The following is a 17385-nucleotide window of genomic DNA, read 5'->3' on the forward strand; positions in this document are numbered from 1 at the left end:
TTGAGGTTTTTGTCAATTTTTATGTATATTTTGGCTCTCTGTACTCTGGTATTACAACCGAATGACCTGAAATTTGGTACAGAGGTGCTTTGATCACATGCCAACATAGATGCAATAACAGTTTTAGCATATCGTACAACAAAATGCTTAATGTTGTGATTTTTGGTCATTTTTTGGGACATTTTTTTGGACATTTCTGGCTCTTGTACCCTCTCTTTACAACCAAATGACCTGTAATTTGGTATAGGAGTGCCCTTTACATATGCGCACATGGATTCAATAAAAATTTAACAAAACATACAGTACAACAAACTGCTTAATTTTGCATTTTGCATTTTGCATTTTTGGGCCATTTTTTGATATGACATTTTTAGCCACTGTACCCTCAGTTTACAACCAAATGACCTGAAATTTGGTAAAGGGGTGCTTAAGATATTTATTCATATGACCAATGTATAATTTTGGGCATGAACCACATCAAAATGATATATTTGGGGATTTATTTTTGGTCATTTTCCAATGGCCAGAGAGGTCAATGACCTCAAGATCGTTGACCCACACCTGCAGACTGCACGTGCACATGTCTATTTAACTTAATTAAAATCTTATTTGGTAACCATTCACGTATCCTGACGGGGTTCGGCAGCCAATCAGCGAGCCTATTGTTATCTGGAAGAGTCTATTGCTGCACAGAGGGGGTAATTTAAAAAAAAATTATCTTTCAACAGGAGTATTTTTGGACTGGTCTATTTTGCACTTTTTACATGGGATGTGCTGGTATAGTCCATTCTTGGACGAAGGTGGTCATTTAAAAATCATTTTTGGACTTCCATGATTATGTCAAAGTCCTATTTTACCCCACCTTACACAGGGGTATCACTGGAAGAGTCCATTCTTAGACGGAGGGGGGTTTTTTAGAATTCAGTTTTGGACAGGTGATGATTGAAAATTCCATTTTTAGCAGAAGTGTTTTTAGACTGGTCTATTTTACCTTTTCATGCACGGGGGACCTCTTTTGCTAAGTTCAATTTTGGACTGAGTTTCTTGTTCAAAGGCCATGCTTTCAGCGGGAGTATTTCTGGACTGGTCTATTGTGCAAATTCTATTGGGGTGTACCGAAAGAGTCCATTCTGGTACGGGGTAAGATTCCTTTTTGGGCTAAACAGTGATTAGTAAAAGTGATTTTTAATCAGAAGTGTTCCATTTTCACACATGGATGATTTTGGAACAGTCTATTGTTGCATGGGGAGGGAGATGGCTGAAATATGCTGTATTTGCTCTTAAGCAAATGTCGGCCTTTCTAGTAATAGAAATTAAGAATGTGTCTATTAGTGAAAGAATATGATAGCACCCCTCTATCACATTATTTCACAAGTGATAGTAATTAAGAATGTGTCTATTAGTGAAAGAATGTGATAGCACCCCTCTATCACATCATTTTACTAGTAATAGAAATCAAGATGGTGTCTATTAGGAAAGAATATGATAGCACCCCTCTGTCACATTATTTCATAAGTAACAGTAATTAAGAATGTGGCTATTAGGAAAGAATATGATAGCACCCCTCTATCATATTATTTTACTAGTAATAGAAATTAAGATTGTGTCCATTAGTGAAAGAATATGATAGCACCCCTCTTCCACATTATTTCACTAGTTATAGTAAATTAAGATGGTGTCTATTCAAAAATAAATTACACATCAGTGCGGCGTGTTAAGGTATGTTGCTAATTATCACTTAATTAGGTACTGATACATTTGACTTTTTTCTTTTCAAAAGCTGGAGCATCAGTTTTGAAAGAAACACTCGATGGAGACTGTCAAGAAAAGATCGCTGTGGCCGTTTCAGAATTGGAAGATGTGCAGAAGAAGCTGTTGGATGGAACCCTCACCGTGGAATCGTTAGAGATACTAATCAAATGCAGCTGTCGGTTCCTTGAACTTTGCAAAATAATCCACCCGTACAACCAAGGTGGCGAAGAAAGTGAGAAGACCCAACAGAAACCAAAGCAGATCTACGAAGAAATCTTCAGCACTGCCCTTGATCGCCGAAGGGTCGAGCTCGAGGCATTCAAAGAAGAACGGAGACAGTTGCAGACATTCCTGGGCATGACTGAGATCATTGGTCAAGGTAAGTTCGTTTTTACCATGATTCATGGGTCTTTCTTCAACTTTAGGTCCACTTTTGCTATTACATTATGAATTTTATAGTGGAATCCGAGTTTTAATTTCTTTTAAAAACATAAAAGGTTATTGCAATTAATGACAATGCGAACTTTATGATTAGTCGACAGAAGCACGCTACAGCAGAAAGTGGACGCCAACATTGACAACCTTCCCGTTGATGACCTCTGTGCTGCCGTCAAATTTGATCAAATTGATGACATACAAGCTACAGCAAACGGCTTTGACCTTAACGAAGTACCAAGGGTGACATACTTTAACATTGCGCCACGCATGAAAGCAATACTGGGTCCAGTGGGACGATTAGAAAACAGTATCGTCTTCCATGCCATTTGGAAGGAGCAGGCAGAGGAGTCGCGAAGCAGGATACGGAAACAGAGAGATGCAGAGCTTGACGAGATGCCACACCTGTCTGAAGCGACAGAGGAGAATCCAATTGTGCTCTCCATAGATCAGGTGGTCACCGAGGTTTGCCAGCCAGCCCTTAAGGCGTGGGAGAAGCAAAGAGAAGACATAGAAACGGGAGAAATCACCTTTGAAGACGTCGACAGGCATTTCGGAGGCACAATGGGCAAGGAACAAGACTTGCACCAAGAAATAGCGACGTTATCAAACAATCCTAAGGCCTGCTGGGTGAAGGAGAGAACAGACCAGATCAGACAGTATCACCTGCTTGAACAGTATACAGACAAGGCTAGAAGTGTTAATGACGTTAGACATACCTATCAACTGGAGGGAGACTTCAGCTCTGTACAGACGTTACTGGACTCTGTGAGTATTTGTGCTGGTTTTGAAATTCATGTCAATGAATGTAACATAAAAGTTACTGCAGAGATAAACAAATCATATTTTGCGCTTTGATTTTTCCACTCGTGTTGCAAATGCAGTGTGACCCACCTTGCTAATTATGCCCTTTACTCTCTGAATATTGAGATCCAGAATTCTACAATTACATCCTGTTTAGCTAATCCATCAAATGTATCATGTTCCCTTAAATAGAAAAATGCGTCATTCAAAATGCGGCCATTGAGATCCATTGACGACTCTGTCTTCCAAGCAACTTCGATGCTCGCTGATTTGACAGAAGCGACTTCAGATGCTCTTAATACCTTCGTTCTATCAAAACCTTTGGTGGAGTGGATGCGAGTGCACACTAAAGGTATGGGGTTCCATAATTCCTCTTGTTGAGAATGTATTACTACTTCTTTTAGAACTTATCTTATTACCGCAAGACATTCATTATATACGCATTGAACATAGAGATATCTGCGTACCATGTATTGTGAAGTGCATTATACCTCGCATTATATCTGTTGCTACATCTGAGTCATTCTCTCGTTTTCAGACACAAAAGAGCTGAAGGTGTTTGCTGATCTGGCCAGTATATCGGCTGGGGAGACAGACATTGAGATCGACAGGGTTAACATGCTTCTGTCAGCAGGCATCGGCTACGGGCCTTTGATCTACGACCTCAAAAAAGATGCTGGGTTTACTGAAATGATGCAGGCTGTCAAAAGGCTCGAGACATATCTGACACAGGACCCCAACCTACCAAAGAAATTGGTTCGTATACCTAATACATCAACATAGCGTGTGTACAATCTTTATTTCCTCCAAGAGCAAGAAAGTATACCTTGATCTATGTAATGCAGTTTCAATATATATTTGATATATTTTTCTCATATGTATTGAAAGGAAAAAAAGTATCAGTTGAAAGGAAAATTTCTATGCAATGCAGCCTAAATATACATTCTATATTACCACTACAGTTTATACTATTGCACATTAGTGGTTTAGAAACAAAGTACCTCTATATCCACAAAACTATATTGAGAATCGAGATCAAGAATCAAAGACAAGTAACACTTGTGCTATCTTCCTACCAAAAATCATGACGATTCGTCAACCCTTTCCTGACTTATTCTCTTTAAAGTCTGAAACAAAACCGGCCCATGCAGTTTCAAATTCTACACCACCCACACTTTCATAAACAATCGCGACCACAGCAGAACTCGTTATATCAAAACCTGAATTCCGCTGCAGTACCGTAACAAGCCGCTAGGGGCTCCTCGGAACTCACTGTCATACCAAATATCAGTCCAATTCAACCAGTCTTTCCCCAGTTATGCTGTTCATTCACATACATACAAACATACATAGAAACAATGAAAACATAACCTTCATAGTAAAAAGTAACAAGGAAACTTGCGACGTTTGTATACCCTATTGCCCATAGTTGCTGCAAACTGTATAAACAAGGCTTACCTTTCAGTCCACTGGACGAATATTGAAGTTATTGATCTTTTATAGCGTGACATGAAGAACCATCTGGCGTGGCTTACACACGTTCAAGAATCACACGGATCCGTAGAAAAGTCGTCTCTCTCGCAGGCCGAGGCGATAAATGCCAAGGGCATCTACGAGATCGGCGACATTATCCAACCAAAGGACATACACGTATGTGTGCCTTTTTCTGCAATTTAGAATTCTGAATGTCAGCCTTTATATGCGAAAAATATTACTTGCATTATATAGGATTTTATCAGATTATCTTATTGCGTTAAATCCAGCAATGTTTACTCATTATTTTCTGTTCATCGTCAGGAACCACTCGATGGTGTCATTTCTTTACGACTCAGCCAGGCCGAGGGCGACGCTGATGACCGACACTACAGTGTCAGTAACTTAAAGACACTGCAAAGCAAGCTCATGTTGATTGCAGGGACTGCAGACAAAGGGAAGGAGGAGGTGGAAAAGTTCGTGGAGGTAAGATGATTTTCATACTGTTCTTGTGTAACGCAGGATTGCAGGACATTTACCTGCTAATAATTTTCTCCCAGGCCTACCATTGATATTATGCTGATCATCTGATGAATTGTCACAATTTTCGGTCATCATATTTGAATTTATCTACAGGTCTTCAACGGTGTAAGTCGTCTTGGAAATGTGTACCTCCGTCTGCGCAAAACTGGCTCGGTGCTGTTTGATAAGTGGACATGCACTGTATTCTGTGATCCAAACAAGAAAGTCAAAGCTATCATCGACTTTGGCTTTGGGTCGTCGACTCTTACAGGAAAAGACAAAGACCTTGTAACAGAGGTCACTAATCTAGCAAAGCTCATGGAGTCGTGCCTGGAAGGCTGGCTTGAGTTTGTCGACTTTAAAAGAGGTGTATATCCTGAGCTAAACAACTTCACTACCGAGCAAATCGTGGTTCTTCGCAGGGAACTCGCAAACGTCGTGAATGGCGCAAAGGCATCCTCCCAAGCAATCGTGTTGTTGGACAGTGTCAAGACGCTCTGCACAGTGAATGACCTACAAGAAGCTTTCTCAATGATAGACCTCGATGATGAGATAACTGTTGACATTGGCGACGAAGCCTTGGTAGAGGATGGCCAAGAAGGTGCATCTAGCCCAGAAGGCCTGGATCAGGAGGCACTTCTGAGAGAACTTCACAAACTTGTTTCAGACCTTTCAGATGACGTGGCTAATGCTGCTCTTAAAGTCTCTAAAAGGGGAACATTCGATGAGACTCTTAATGAAGCCATGGATTGGTGCATCATGAACCACAACAATGAAGAATTAGCTCAGAAGATCCTTGTAGAAAATAAAGACGACACCGCAGACCAGAATGAACTAGATTTGGCAGAAGCAAATCTAGAACAGACTAAAGAACAAGTTGACCCCCGAGAAAACGCTTCAAGGCTTGCTCCACTGATGAGCGCGTCTAGCCTTGGTGACCTTACACGCAGATTTGTGGATGAAGCCAAAGAGAGAGATGAGTGAGTAAAGTCAATTTTTGTTTTGTCCCTCGAAAAGAAAATATGGCCACACCTATTTTAACTTGTTGTTTCATTGATTTTGTTTAGAAACAATAAAAAGCGATAGGGCAAAATTAAAAAAAAAAAAAGAATGAAAAATTCTGCTCGAATGGATCAGGGCTGGGGGTGGAAATCGTGTCATGAGTATATTTTTGTTTTTATCAAAAAAAGTAAACAAAGAATTAATTAGTATTACGTAGTAATTCCAGGGCCTTTAAATAGAAAAAGTCGGGAAGGTTTGACGGATCATCGTGTTTTTGATAATGTAGGTTCGGAGATGCCTCCCATAATTAGGTCTGTTATCATATAGCCAGGCCCCATTCCATATTGGTTATGACATCGTAACACACCGGTGTTGATTCTGTTTAATACCTGACCAATCAGAAGGGGCGAAACACAGGAAAGTAACCAATTAGAATAGAACAGAGCATGGAGGAAAGATCATGAATACAGTACCTTAAACAGTAAACGTTTTAAAAGATTTGACATGCCAAAACTGCAATGTTTCGAATATTTTCTGTGGAAATTTTGCTTTCAAAATGCAATCTGCAATCTCCTTATACCCCTGTCACATTTGGCGAAAATCCATCGGACGACGATTCTGCAGCAATCGAGCGTCTCTTATGATTATAATTTTATTGCCCAACAATTGTACAAGGTACAAAGTATGGTTTATGTGTCACAGGGACGGTTTTCAGACAAAAAATACGCGCAACCCTCTGTCGATCGTAAGTATGGCCGATCTTTTATCGATACACCCGAAGATCGTGGAGAATATGCCAGGGGTATTAAAACTGTATGTACCAAAGAACAAAGGTAAATTTTTAGAAATTCGAAAAGTAATTTACACGTACCCAGGGATCTATGTGTCATACAGGAGTTTGCAACTTTGGGTAGGCTATATGATAATAAAGTTAATGATCTTCCTGTTCCTCAATGTATATAGCGTCATAACACCAGCCTCATAAAACCGGTGGTTGTAGCAAAGGACCAGGCATTATGACACTATATACACCTTGGGGCGGGTCATTAACCCTTCATTAAGGCAAACCGCATTAATCCACAACATTTCATAATATGACACTCAAATGCCTGACAAATGTTAATAAAAATAGCGGTATCGATAGACATCAATTATACAGCTTGTCACCTAGTTTTTATCATTAATGAGAAATTGTTAGAATAGCATAGAGTTAAATGACGAAAATGACATTCTTTTGACATTTGGTGCCTATCAAATTAGATGTAAAGCATGAAAGTGAGAGTCTCATTTAAATAATGGATTAGAAAATGCTACGATATATTTCTTTACTGAGATTTTCGTACAAGGAAAGGATTGTTATTTAGGTAGAGAAGATGATCAGCTAATACTTTTTATGCAAATAAGTATGAAGGCGATGCACCAACAAATCCTATGTTTGATGCAGGACTCTTGTGAAGAAAGTCACCGACATTTGGCACTGCTACTTGAAGTCCATCCAGTTTGAGAACATGAAAGAGTATTTGAGCTTGGATCATCTTGGTCATATTCTACAAGCACTGAGCACTAAAGGTAGGCAATTGTTTGTTGAATATTCTGTTTTATACTGTGCGATGAATTCCACTTTTACCCACTACGGTATATATACTTATACTTATATGGCCTTTCAGAGCCCACTTCACAGAGAAGACCATGGCCGGATACATATTTGAAAGATGGTGTCCCGAATTTGATCGTCTGCCCTACAGGTATGAACTAGATACATGTCCTGTAATCCCAATGTGCTCGTGACAATTGCAAGGAGATAAAAAAAGTTGATTCTTTCACTTTCACTTTTATTGTCAGAAATGTCTGTTTACATTTTGTTTTTATCTAGGTGACATGTTCAGAACAGTGCTGTCCCTATATTTACATGGGGGCGTCGAATCTCCTCTGCCATCCTACAGTGAAGTACTCTTGTGTACATCAGAGACCACAACAGAAGAGGTGAGGTATCAAACGTGTCTCAAGAAGAAGAATGCACCATGGCGAAGTACATGGGCTCTGTGCATCGCATGATATAATTGTATTTTGAACATATGATAGCCAATTCTTGAATAACATCATAAAAGACAAATTCATAATATTTCGTGGTTCAAAACTGTGTGTGAAATATAAATTTGACTCTAGACAACATGAGCATTACGATTTTACTAGATGAATCCTAACAATCTTTTGTTATGTCTAGATCTTGTTACTCTTGAAAAGAGCCATGACTGACCAAACAGGTAGAATATTTTGCTTGGTCAACGTCGATCAGTTGGACCATGACGTCAGTGTGAAAGCCGAAGAGGAACGTTCAAAGCTGATGCATCATCACACAAGTATGGCCTTACAAATTGTTTTCACCCTCACGGTTAGACACTTGATAAGGACTGTAATCCTTTGTGTTTTCTTACCTTACAAGCATTTTTCTTTATTGTAATACGCTCGCATATAATCGTGTTGTTTGTGTTGCTTATACATTGCATATACACAGTAATACATGTATGGTTTTACCTGGAGCAATAGTATCATCCCTAAATCATGTTTAATTTTATGTCAAGGGTGCCATCTAGTTTTAACATGTGCCAGTGAGAAGCAACACCAGTCCTACATTGCTACGGCTCTAGAGCAGCATCGGGTGCAGCAATTCGTGTCCTGTTCCGTCAAGGATGTACAAGCTTACCTAACAGCGCAACTTGTCCAGAACCATTCAATAAATGCCACTGAACCTGCGAGTACACTTGACTACCAAAGGTATAGCAAAAAAGCTAAAGGATGCTATTTATTTATTCCTTTCATGAATAATTCCAGAGACAATTTTCCTCTTTTTCCACCATTAAACCCCTCGTCCTGTTGAGAATTCTTTGCCAATTTAACCCTCTAAGATCAGTAAAGCGTGAGCTATTTTGTGCTGCTGCTTCGTCAGATTTACTTCCTCAATCGATGTTATTTGGTGACATTAAAGTGAGAAAACCCGTAAAGAAACTGAACCCACATACAAACATTATATATGAAAATCTTGTATATATATATATATGGGCTCAGCAGGACAAGGGTTTAATTGCACATCGCCTATTGCCCAGGAGCTCCGTGCGTGTGATCTCATCTGACAGACCTGGTCTGGGGAAGTCTTTGTATGTGCAACGCCTCGCTCAGAAGCTCCATGTCAAAAGGCAACCGACCAGACGTACATCTTGCTATCTAAAGGTTCCGTTCCATGAGGCTGTCATTGATGTGGACTCCGTCCTATCGGCTCTGAACAAACAAGAGCAAAATCCCGAGAAACCAACACCTTCTATCATCCACCTCGACGTGTCTCCAATGGTGAGTTCCAAACGCTGTATGAGAATCCACGGTTAACTGTAAATGTATGTTTTCTTGAAACTGATTATTTTGAATGAGTTTTAGCCGATATTAACTAGTACATAATCTTTGATATATCATCATCTTCCTTGACAGGTGCGTAAAGGTTTGGACTATTTTCTTTTCAATCTGACGGTTCTCGGACGTGTGATGGGGAAAGATGGCAAAGTCTGGTTGCGACTCCCATGGGACCTGTACCTCATCGAGAGGACGTCGGACACACCAGATCTTAAGGTCAGTGGACGGTATTTCATTTTCAGCTGTAATTGTTATCAAAATTTGCATTGACATGAAAGTATTCGCAATCTTCTTCTTATGTTGCAGATCACCGAAACATCGACCAACTGCCATTTTCCATTTGTAACATTCCTGCCTTTTGCTACTTGCCGGGCTCCAAATGAGATACTTGCTAGGGACACGCGATTCGAACAGGGAACGGTTGAAGGTACTCCATTCATTCTGAAAAAGACAAGCCTTTTGCATGATGTGTTCTTTGGTATGTTATACAACAAAACACACATAAAAAAAAACAATGTTTGAAGGTTTTATTGTACTTTAACTTCCTTTTTATTTGTGTATGATTGACCATTCAATACATTATATTTCGAAATAGCCAACACTAGTATTCAAGTAGTCTCTTTTAACAATGATCTTTACATCCCTTCATCGACGCATGTGTGCCCATTATGTACCATCTACTTGCAATTAGCCTTTGAGCATGAACTTGTAAATAAACTTTCATTATATACAAGGTGGTGCACTAATCACATTAGTATACATAGGCGCAACCGGGAAGCCACCTGTTCAAATACCAAAAAATAAGTGCGGATGACTGGATATAAGAAATTCTTTTCACTCACAACCACATATTTACAAGAGCCAGCGTCTCGGGAGCAATGGTTTCGGAGACCGTCAAGATACCCAAGACAATAATGATGACCAATTGTGACATTCATATGTGAATTGCCTTCTGTCCATTGCAAAAAATGTGTGTCATACGTCATTGTATTTATATGTCTCTTAGAACAAAATGCCGAGGATCCTATTATGTACACAACACTATTCACTACTGAAGAATTCCAGAGGCCTTATCAATACCTTCGGCACTTGGAGTCTGGAGAGGACTTGGACAAGTTTACGTTCACCCCTGGCGTTTTTGTAAACAACCATGTCGACTTTCTAACGGTTGTTCTCCGGTAGGTTTTTTCATAGCAAACCGACGAGTTTTATTTCAGAACGTTTTTATTGTTCAACGGAGAGTGCATTTCTCGACATGGATTGTTACGTTATAAGTTCCTTTGCACACTCCTTAAAACAGCGCTAGCATTCTTCCAAATACTATTGTTGCTTCACATAGCTTGGCAATAGTAAAGGCTTCTGAAAGACAACATTCTTTTTGATATCCAAGTACATGTTAACAGCAGACGTTAAGTTTACCGCCTTTATTTGTGTGTGTGTGTGTGTGTAATGATTATTGGTTCATCAATGCAACAACGACTGATTGACTTGTTGATAATGACACCTAGCTGCAGTGCAAAGTCACTATTGCTACGAATAAAACGATAGATCGCCATCGAAGCGTCAGCTGTTATTATCTACCTGGTTTCGAAAAAAAAAACCCAACCTTTTTCTATTCAGTAATTCACTACCCTGGTGAGACTATTCAAATATTTACCGAAGAGCCATTTCTGTTATAGCCACTGCGGAATCAAGGATCCATCTTGGGCAGAACTGCGTCACTTTCTTTCCTTCCTGAATTACCAGCTGAGAGATTACGAGCAGTCCGACTTCTGCAAAACATTTTTGCATGACAGTCTACCTGGGCTGAGAAAGTTTGTCGTCGAATTCATGATCATCATGTCCAAGGTAATTCTAGGCTTTTATAACAACGCTAAGGACAATGCCATTGATTGTTGTATGCAGAAATTCACAAGTTCCGAAAAGAGAAGCCACAAATGAGAACTAGAGGGGGGTGGAGGTGGGGGGGGGGTGATATAAGGATCAGAGGGTAAACGGGGTAGGGAGGATTAGCATCAGGGTAGGAGGTTTTTGTGACTTCTCTGTTCATCCGACGTAAGGCGTGAATGCGTCAAACTAACCATCTAACCATACAGACTGTGTGCTACATCAATCTAACCATACTTTGTAATCTAGCCATACAGACTGCGTTATACGACGATGTAACCATACTTAACTATCTAATCATGCGAACGCTGAGCTACATCAATCTAACCATACATTGCAATCTAACCATCGGCATATAAACTGCTGCTACATCAATCTAACCATACATTGCAATCTAACCATCGGCATATAAACTGCTGCTACATCAATCTAACCTTACATTGTAATCTAACTATACAAACTGTTTTCTACATCAATCTATTTCCTGGCTTGAGCTAAAATAAGGAACATATAAGCATCAGGTGTAAACATACATCGATACTTTCTCTCACTACAGCAGGCGTTTACATCCCTCAGGAACTGTGGAAAACGATCTAAAATTTGCGATTTTATTGCCCAATATCGAGATTTTCCACCGAACTTGACTGTCTATTGGGATGCCATTATAACAGATCTACTACTACAAGCCTCTTACCGCCCGACTAGTCCGTGAAATCACGCGGGCGCGCACCATATTACAGTCTCGCGAGACCTGGCGCTGGAGATTGGCATGCCAGGTATTGCAGTATGACTTTGTAGATACATCTCATGTAATTTCTAAACATCCAAATTTTACAGGACTTCGCGACTCCCTCCCTTGAGATGGCCGATGAAAGCCCTTCATTCAAGGTTGATGATACAGATGCAGCGGAGACGGAGGATCCTATTCAATACCATCTGCGTCGAAGATGGGAAAATAGGTAGGAGTACAGTAAATCCAACTATCGTGCTAAGACTGAGTACATTATGGTTTTTACTATCTCAGAGGAAAGATGTACACATCATAGGGCCCAAATTGTGACAATCGGTTTATGATTGAAGAAGGCATGTGATATAAAAAACTATTCCATAAAATTTATGTTAATATTTCGTGTCTCTTTTGACATTTTGTGACCTCTTCATCCAGCCCTCATCCATACTTGTTCTTCAACTCCGATCACCACACGATGACATTCCTTGGCTTCCATGTGGATAGAAATGGGAACATAAGGGATCCTACCGACAACAGTGTTCTGCAGCACAACGTCATGAAGAAACAACTATGGCAGGGTTTAGACCTGCAGGGGGTAGATTTGAATGCCAACTTTGATAAGATGCAAAGGTAAGTGTTGTATGCTGAATAACACGTTATACTTTTTCTATTTCTTCATAACAGCTTGATATATGGTTATTATCCTAATAATGTTGATTTCAGGGTCGAGAAGATCAGGAAACTACGCATGGTCATGGGGCTGGATAAAGGCAAATACTTTGATCCTGACGAGAGTTACGAGCTTACAACAGACAACGTGAAGAAAATTCTGGCAATACACATGCGATTCAGGTAAGTCGCCACTTCTGATGTTCTATTGCGTACGGAAAGGAAATCTTGAAGTCCTTCACTTGCACTATCAACCTGAAATATCTAGAGCAACGACATGTTTAGTTTGTTTCGTCCAAAGTGTTTACGATTCTGACGGGCTTTCAAAAATCATACAATTGTTCAGGTGTAACATCCCCGTCATCATAATGGGAGAGACAGGCTGCGGGAAAACACGTCTTGTGAAGTTCATGTGTGACCTACAGGCTGGTCCTCCTGCAAACAAAGACCGGCCAAAGAATATGATTATCATGAAGGTTGGTACTGGTACTTAATTAACGTATTGGAAGTTCTATAGCTATATAAACCCAAGACCATTTATTATAGTGATAGCAGTGAAAATGATCAGCAACAGCTATTGAAATGACATCATTGAATTGCAATATATCAAGTCAGATATTGATAAATTTCAATTACCTGATTGTTATGCTAGCATTGGTGAATTGTTAAATCATGTTGGCACATTACACACAGTAAAGACACAGTGACTATTCTTATACATCTTTGAAGCTATGGTTGTGTAAAAAAAGAGTGTCTTTACTCTCATGATAGCAGATTTAAAGACAGATTAGAAACCTTTGTACAATCGTGTTTTATGTACAATGTCTTATTTAACCTTCTATAAACTAGCTTCATGGAGGTGTGAGTGCAGCAGACATCATCCGTACAGTGAAAAAGGCACAGAGGCTAGCCACAGAGAACAGGCGGCGACACAACGTCGAAACTGTGCTTTTCCTCGACGAGGCAAACACGAGTGAAGCCATTGGCCTTATCAAAGAGATCATGTGTGATGGGACCGTGAATGGAAAACCTCTGCCCACAGGAGAAGAGAGTTGAAGATAGTTGCAGCTGTCAATCCCAGGAGGTAAGATAAAAAAAATGTCAACACTTTTTCCAAGGAATAGTTGTTCTTGTGTTTATTAAAGTTTCTTTGGTTCTAAAACATTTTCAGCATCATGCTATTATGCAATTTATACTATCATAAAATAGAGTTCCACGAACACAGACCTTTGCCAAATAAACCAGATTTGTTATGTAGAATGATGTCTATAGATGTGTTACTCATTACATTTTATTTCATATGCCTGGACTTGGTTTATAAAATTTCGCAATTAATCATGCAAATTATATCCCAATTTACATAATTAATATCAAATTGTATCAAACATCCCTTAAGCTATTAGCATACCAAAAATGATGATGATCCTTTCATCCCTTCTTACTTATTCTCAGTCAAAGTCTGAAACTAAACTGGCTCCTGCAGTTAAAAAAATACGACTGGGGACCCAATCATACACCTCTTACTCTCTGCCCTCTTTCTCAGTTACATACGTGACAACTTTGAAAGTCCTATCATGGAATGCAGTGGATTTGTGAACATTTCTCGTTAATTATGCAAATTAGCTGTTAATCTATAGTATCTCATTATGTAAGTCTTCACATAGGCTATCTACATACCAAAAATCATGACGATCCGTCAATACGTTCATATTTTCTAATTGATTATGCAAATGAGGTTTCCATTTGTATAATTGATATCTATCAACATTTCTCTCTTTCTCAAGTTTGCAAGTGACAAGTTTGCAAGTTATATCTTGGAATGGAGTGAATTTATGACATTTCCTCATTAATTATGCAAATTAGTTGTTGATTTGCATGATTATTATTCTATTATGTTAGCCATCACTCATTCTATCTACATACCAAAAATCTTGATGATCCATCAACAGGTTCTCGAGTTATTCTCGTCCAAAGTTTGAAAGGAAACCGGCGCCTGCAGTTCCAAAAAGCCGCAATGGAGCCCAAACTCACAGCACTCACTCTCGGCCACAAGGGCTATCTATCACTTAACTCAGCAAGCCACCAGGGGGCCCATTATCGAACTTGACCTTCTTTTTCCCGACCCCTACCCACCTACCAAATATCATCAGGATCCGTTCAAGGCTTCTCGAGTTATGTTGTTCACACACACAGAGATAGACAGACAGGCAGATGTACAAGCCTAAAACATAGCCTTAGCCATTCTGGCAAAGGTAATGAAAAACACAGGTTATTTCAAGTATCTATGTAATTGTATGTTCAATTTACATGTTTGTGCTTGTTGTATTTTTACTCCAGGCATACACGAACTATGATTCGTCGTCTTGAACAAGCTGGGCTTGGCTACCACATAAGAGCGGAGCAAACAGAGGACAAACTTGGTACTGTCAAATCACTACTACCAAAAGTATATACTAGGCCTTTGACTTGTGAATAAGTGGTGTATGTTTTGGCCCTGGTGCGGCTGCAGCGTTTCAGACTTTGAAGGAGAATCTTTAAAGATATGGTTGTTGTTGGTAATAAATAATAACATAGCACCTTTTGCTGTGTTAAGTTAACTAATATGATTTATGATCAATTAGACCACGTTGACAAAGGTATAAGGTTCTACTATATAGTTCGTCCAACCAAGCTATTCATGTATTCCACAAAAGCCGACTATTACAGCATCAGAATTGTATTATGTAGGCCGCATCCCCATGAGGCAGTTGGTCTACCGAGTACAGCCGCTTCCACCAAGTATGCTGCCTTTAGTTTGGGACTTTGGTCAGCTCAACAAGCAAACCGAACGGCTTTACATTGAACAGATGGTCAAAAGATGTGTGAGTATTGTTATTCGTATTGAGTTGATGTATCATTTTCTTATCAAGAAAACACATGTTCTTCCATTGTATCATAGGCGTTCTCAGTCAATGATTTTTCTTTCATTTAAAAAAGTGGACAAATACATAGGGATTATTGTCTTGAGTTTCTGAGTTGTCTAACATGATGTACCCGCAGTGAGGTCGGCCTTTGGAAGGCCAGCCTGTCGCAGTCTGCACAGTAGAAATATGATTCGATATATTTGTGATACATCAGTGAAATGTCAGTCTATATGACTTGTATGCGTTCAAAGACGAACAAAATACTTTTTGACGACATTCGTTTTCTGTATATTTCTAGGTAAGTAAAGACCGGATCCCTGCAGAATCAGTAGATGTGGTGACTGCGGTATTAACAGCCTCTCAAGAATTCATGAGAAAGAAGAAGGTCAGGATGTTTCTTCACATTTTCATTCTAACTTCAAGCTAGAGTAGTTTCCATTAGTATTTGCTTTTAAAGTTATTTGACTTGAGTTGAAACTCGTTCATATCTTTTCTTGGCATATTTTAGGATGAGTGCAGCTTTGTGAGTCTTCGAGACGTGGAACGTACCCTCACCGTCATGGCTTGGTTTCTGCAAATTTTGCCTGTTTTGTCAGCCTTGATGAACGAGAAGATCACTCGAGAAACCCGAGCCAGCACTACTCAGGTGTGACTATCTGAATCCAAACTTTCCGTGCGTGTATTTTAGTACAGTTTAATGTAGTGAATGAATATAAAAAAGCATGTCATCATCATTGGTCAGCTCCGGTACAGGCGACAATGTCTATATTGTTTTCAATAATATAACATATCCGATGCACTGTGCTTAACTTGTGTGTATTTTTGAGAATATTATTTGGTCATGTGACCTTAGCCCGCTCTTTAATGCTGTCAGTGGACCACTGTTTCCCTTGAAAATAACACATTTCTTTTTCCAGAAGATCACCAATGTATGCCGAGCCCTAATCCTCGCCCTTGGTGTGTGTTATCAAGCGCGACTGGAAAAGAGAAACGACTACAGAAAGGCGATTGCAAAGCACTTCAACGGGCAAATCTTCAAGCTACCCAGGGGAGCAAAAACAATCGAGAGAGAAACAGAAATGTTAGTTGACGGTAGTTTGTGTTTTTTAAGTGTTGAATTGTCATACAAAATACACTTATTCCTTAATTACTAGAATTTACAGATAGAGACAAAGATAGCTCTTTATAACAAACTATTGTTACTGAAGAGGGTAAAACCATTCATCTTTGTTAATACTCGTCCTTTGTAGATGCCAAGATGTTTTCTTGGACCAGTTGGAAACCCTACTGGCGCCAAGCATCGCCCGAAATACTGCACTCAAGGAGAATGTCTTCATGATGGTGGTTTGCATCGAGCTACGAATCCCCCTGTTTCTGGTAGGAAAGCCTGGGAGTTCAAAGTCGTTAGCAAAAAGTGTTGTCAGCGATGCCATGCAGGGTGACTCGGCTCCCTCCGATTTCTTCAAGAGAATGAAACAGGTGAACAAACAAAATTTATTTGCAAATCATTGCTTTCCATGATCATATTTTGTGTTCAAATGTCATCAATAAATGCATGATATTTTTGTACAGGCTCACATGGTGTCCTTCCAGTGTAGCCCACTTGCTACCCCAGAAAGTATCGTGAAGACTTTTCACCAGTGCAGCATGTTTCAACAAGACAAAGACCTCACAAAATTTGTCTCCGTCGTTGTTTTGGATGAAATTGGGCTTGCAGAGGACTCGCCGAAGATGCCACTAAAGGTAATTATTTTTGCAGCATGTCATGAAAGGGTTAAAGGAAGAAAAATACCAAGAGGTAAGAAA

At 39.6% G+C, this 17385-nt stretch overlaps 1 protein-coding gene across 1 annotated transcript in view; it reads left to right on the plus strand.

Annotated features, from left to right (window-relative positions):
- Positions 1 to 3220: 3220 nt before the first annotated feature.
- The window catches only part of LOC118415582 (E3 ubiquitin-protein ligase rnf213-alpha-like), a 36246-nt gene continuing 22081 nt past the window's right edge, over positions 3221 to 17385 (plus strand). Inside the window, 28 exon segments of the mRNA XM_035820276.1 lie at positions 3221 to 3343; positions 3530 to 3747; positions 4495 to 4641; positions 4789 to 4950; positions 5101 to 5966; positions 7433 to 7557; positions 7656 to 7733; positions 7862 to 7971; positions 8213 to 8348; positions 8571 to 8763; positions 9093 to 9333; positions 9469 to 9606; positions 9697 to 9817; positions 10397 to 10568; positions 11070 to 11238; positions 12115 to 12236; positions 12443 to 12637; positions 12731 to 12859; positions 13023 to 13152; positions 13526 to 13723; positions 13726 to 13760; positions 15014 to 15096; positions 15404 to 15537; positions 15878 to 15964; positions 16088 to 16225; positions 16500 to 16660; positions 16830 to 17058; positions 17152 to 17322. Coding sequence (XP_035676169.1) covers positions 3250 to 3343; positions 3530 to 3747; positions 4495 to 4641; positions 4789 to 4950; positions 5101 to 5966; positions 7433 to 7557; positions 7656 to 7733; positions 7862 to 7971; positions 8213 to 8348; positions 8571 to 8763; positions 9093 to 9333; positions 9469 to 9606; positions 9697 to 9817; positions 10397 to 10568; positions 11070 to 11238; positions 12115 to 12236; positions 12443 to 12637; positions 12731 to 12859; positions 13023 to 13152; positions 13526 to 13723; positions 13726 to 13760; positions 15014 to 15096; positions 15404 to 15537; positions 15878 to 15964; positions 16088 to 16225; positions 16500 to 16660; positions 16830 to 17058; positions 17152 to 17322 — 4782 coding nt within the window. The 5' untranslated portion in view covers positions 3221 to 3249.

This window comes from Branchiostoma floridae, chromosome 5 (genome assembly GCF_000003815.2).
Source record: "Branchiostoma floridae strain S238N-H82 chromosome 5, Bfl_VNyyK, whole genome shotgun sequence".
Lineage (NCBI taxonomy): Eukaryota > Metazoa > Chordata > Leptocardii > Amphioxiformes > Branchiostomatidae > Branchiostoma > Branchiostoma floridae.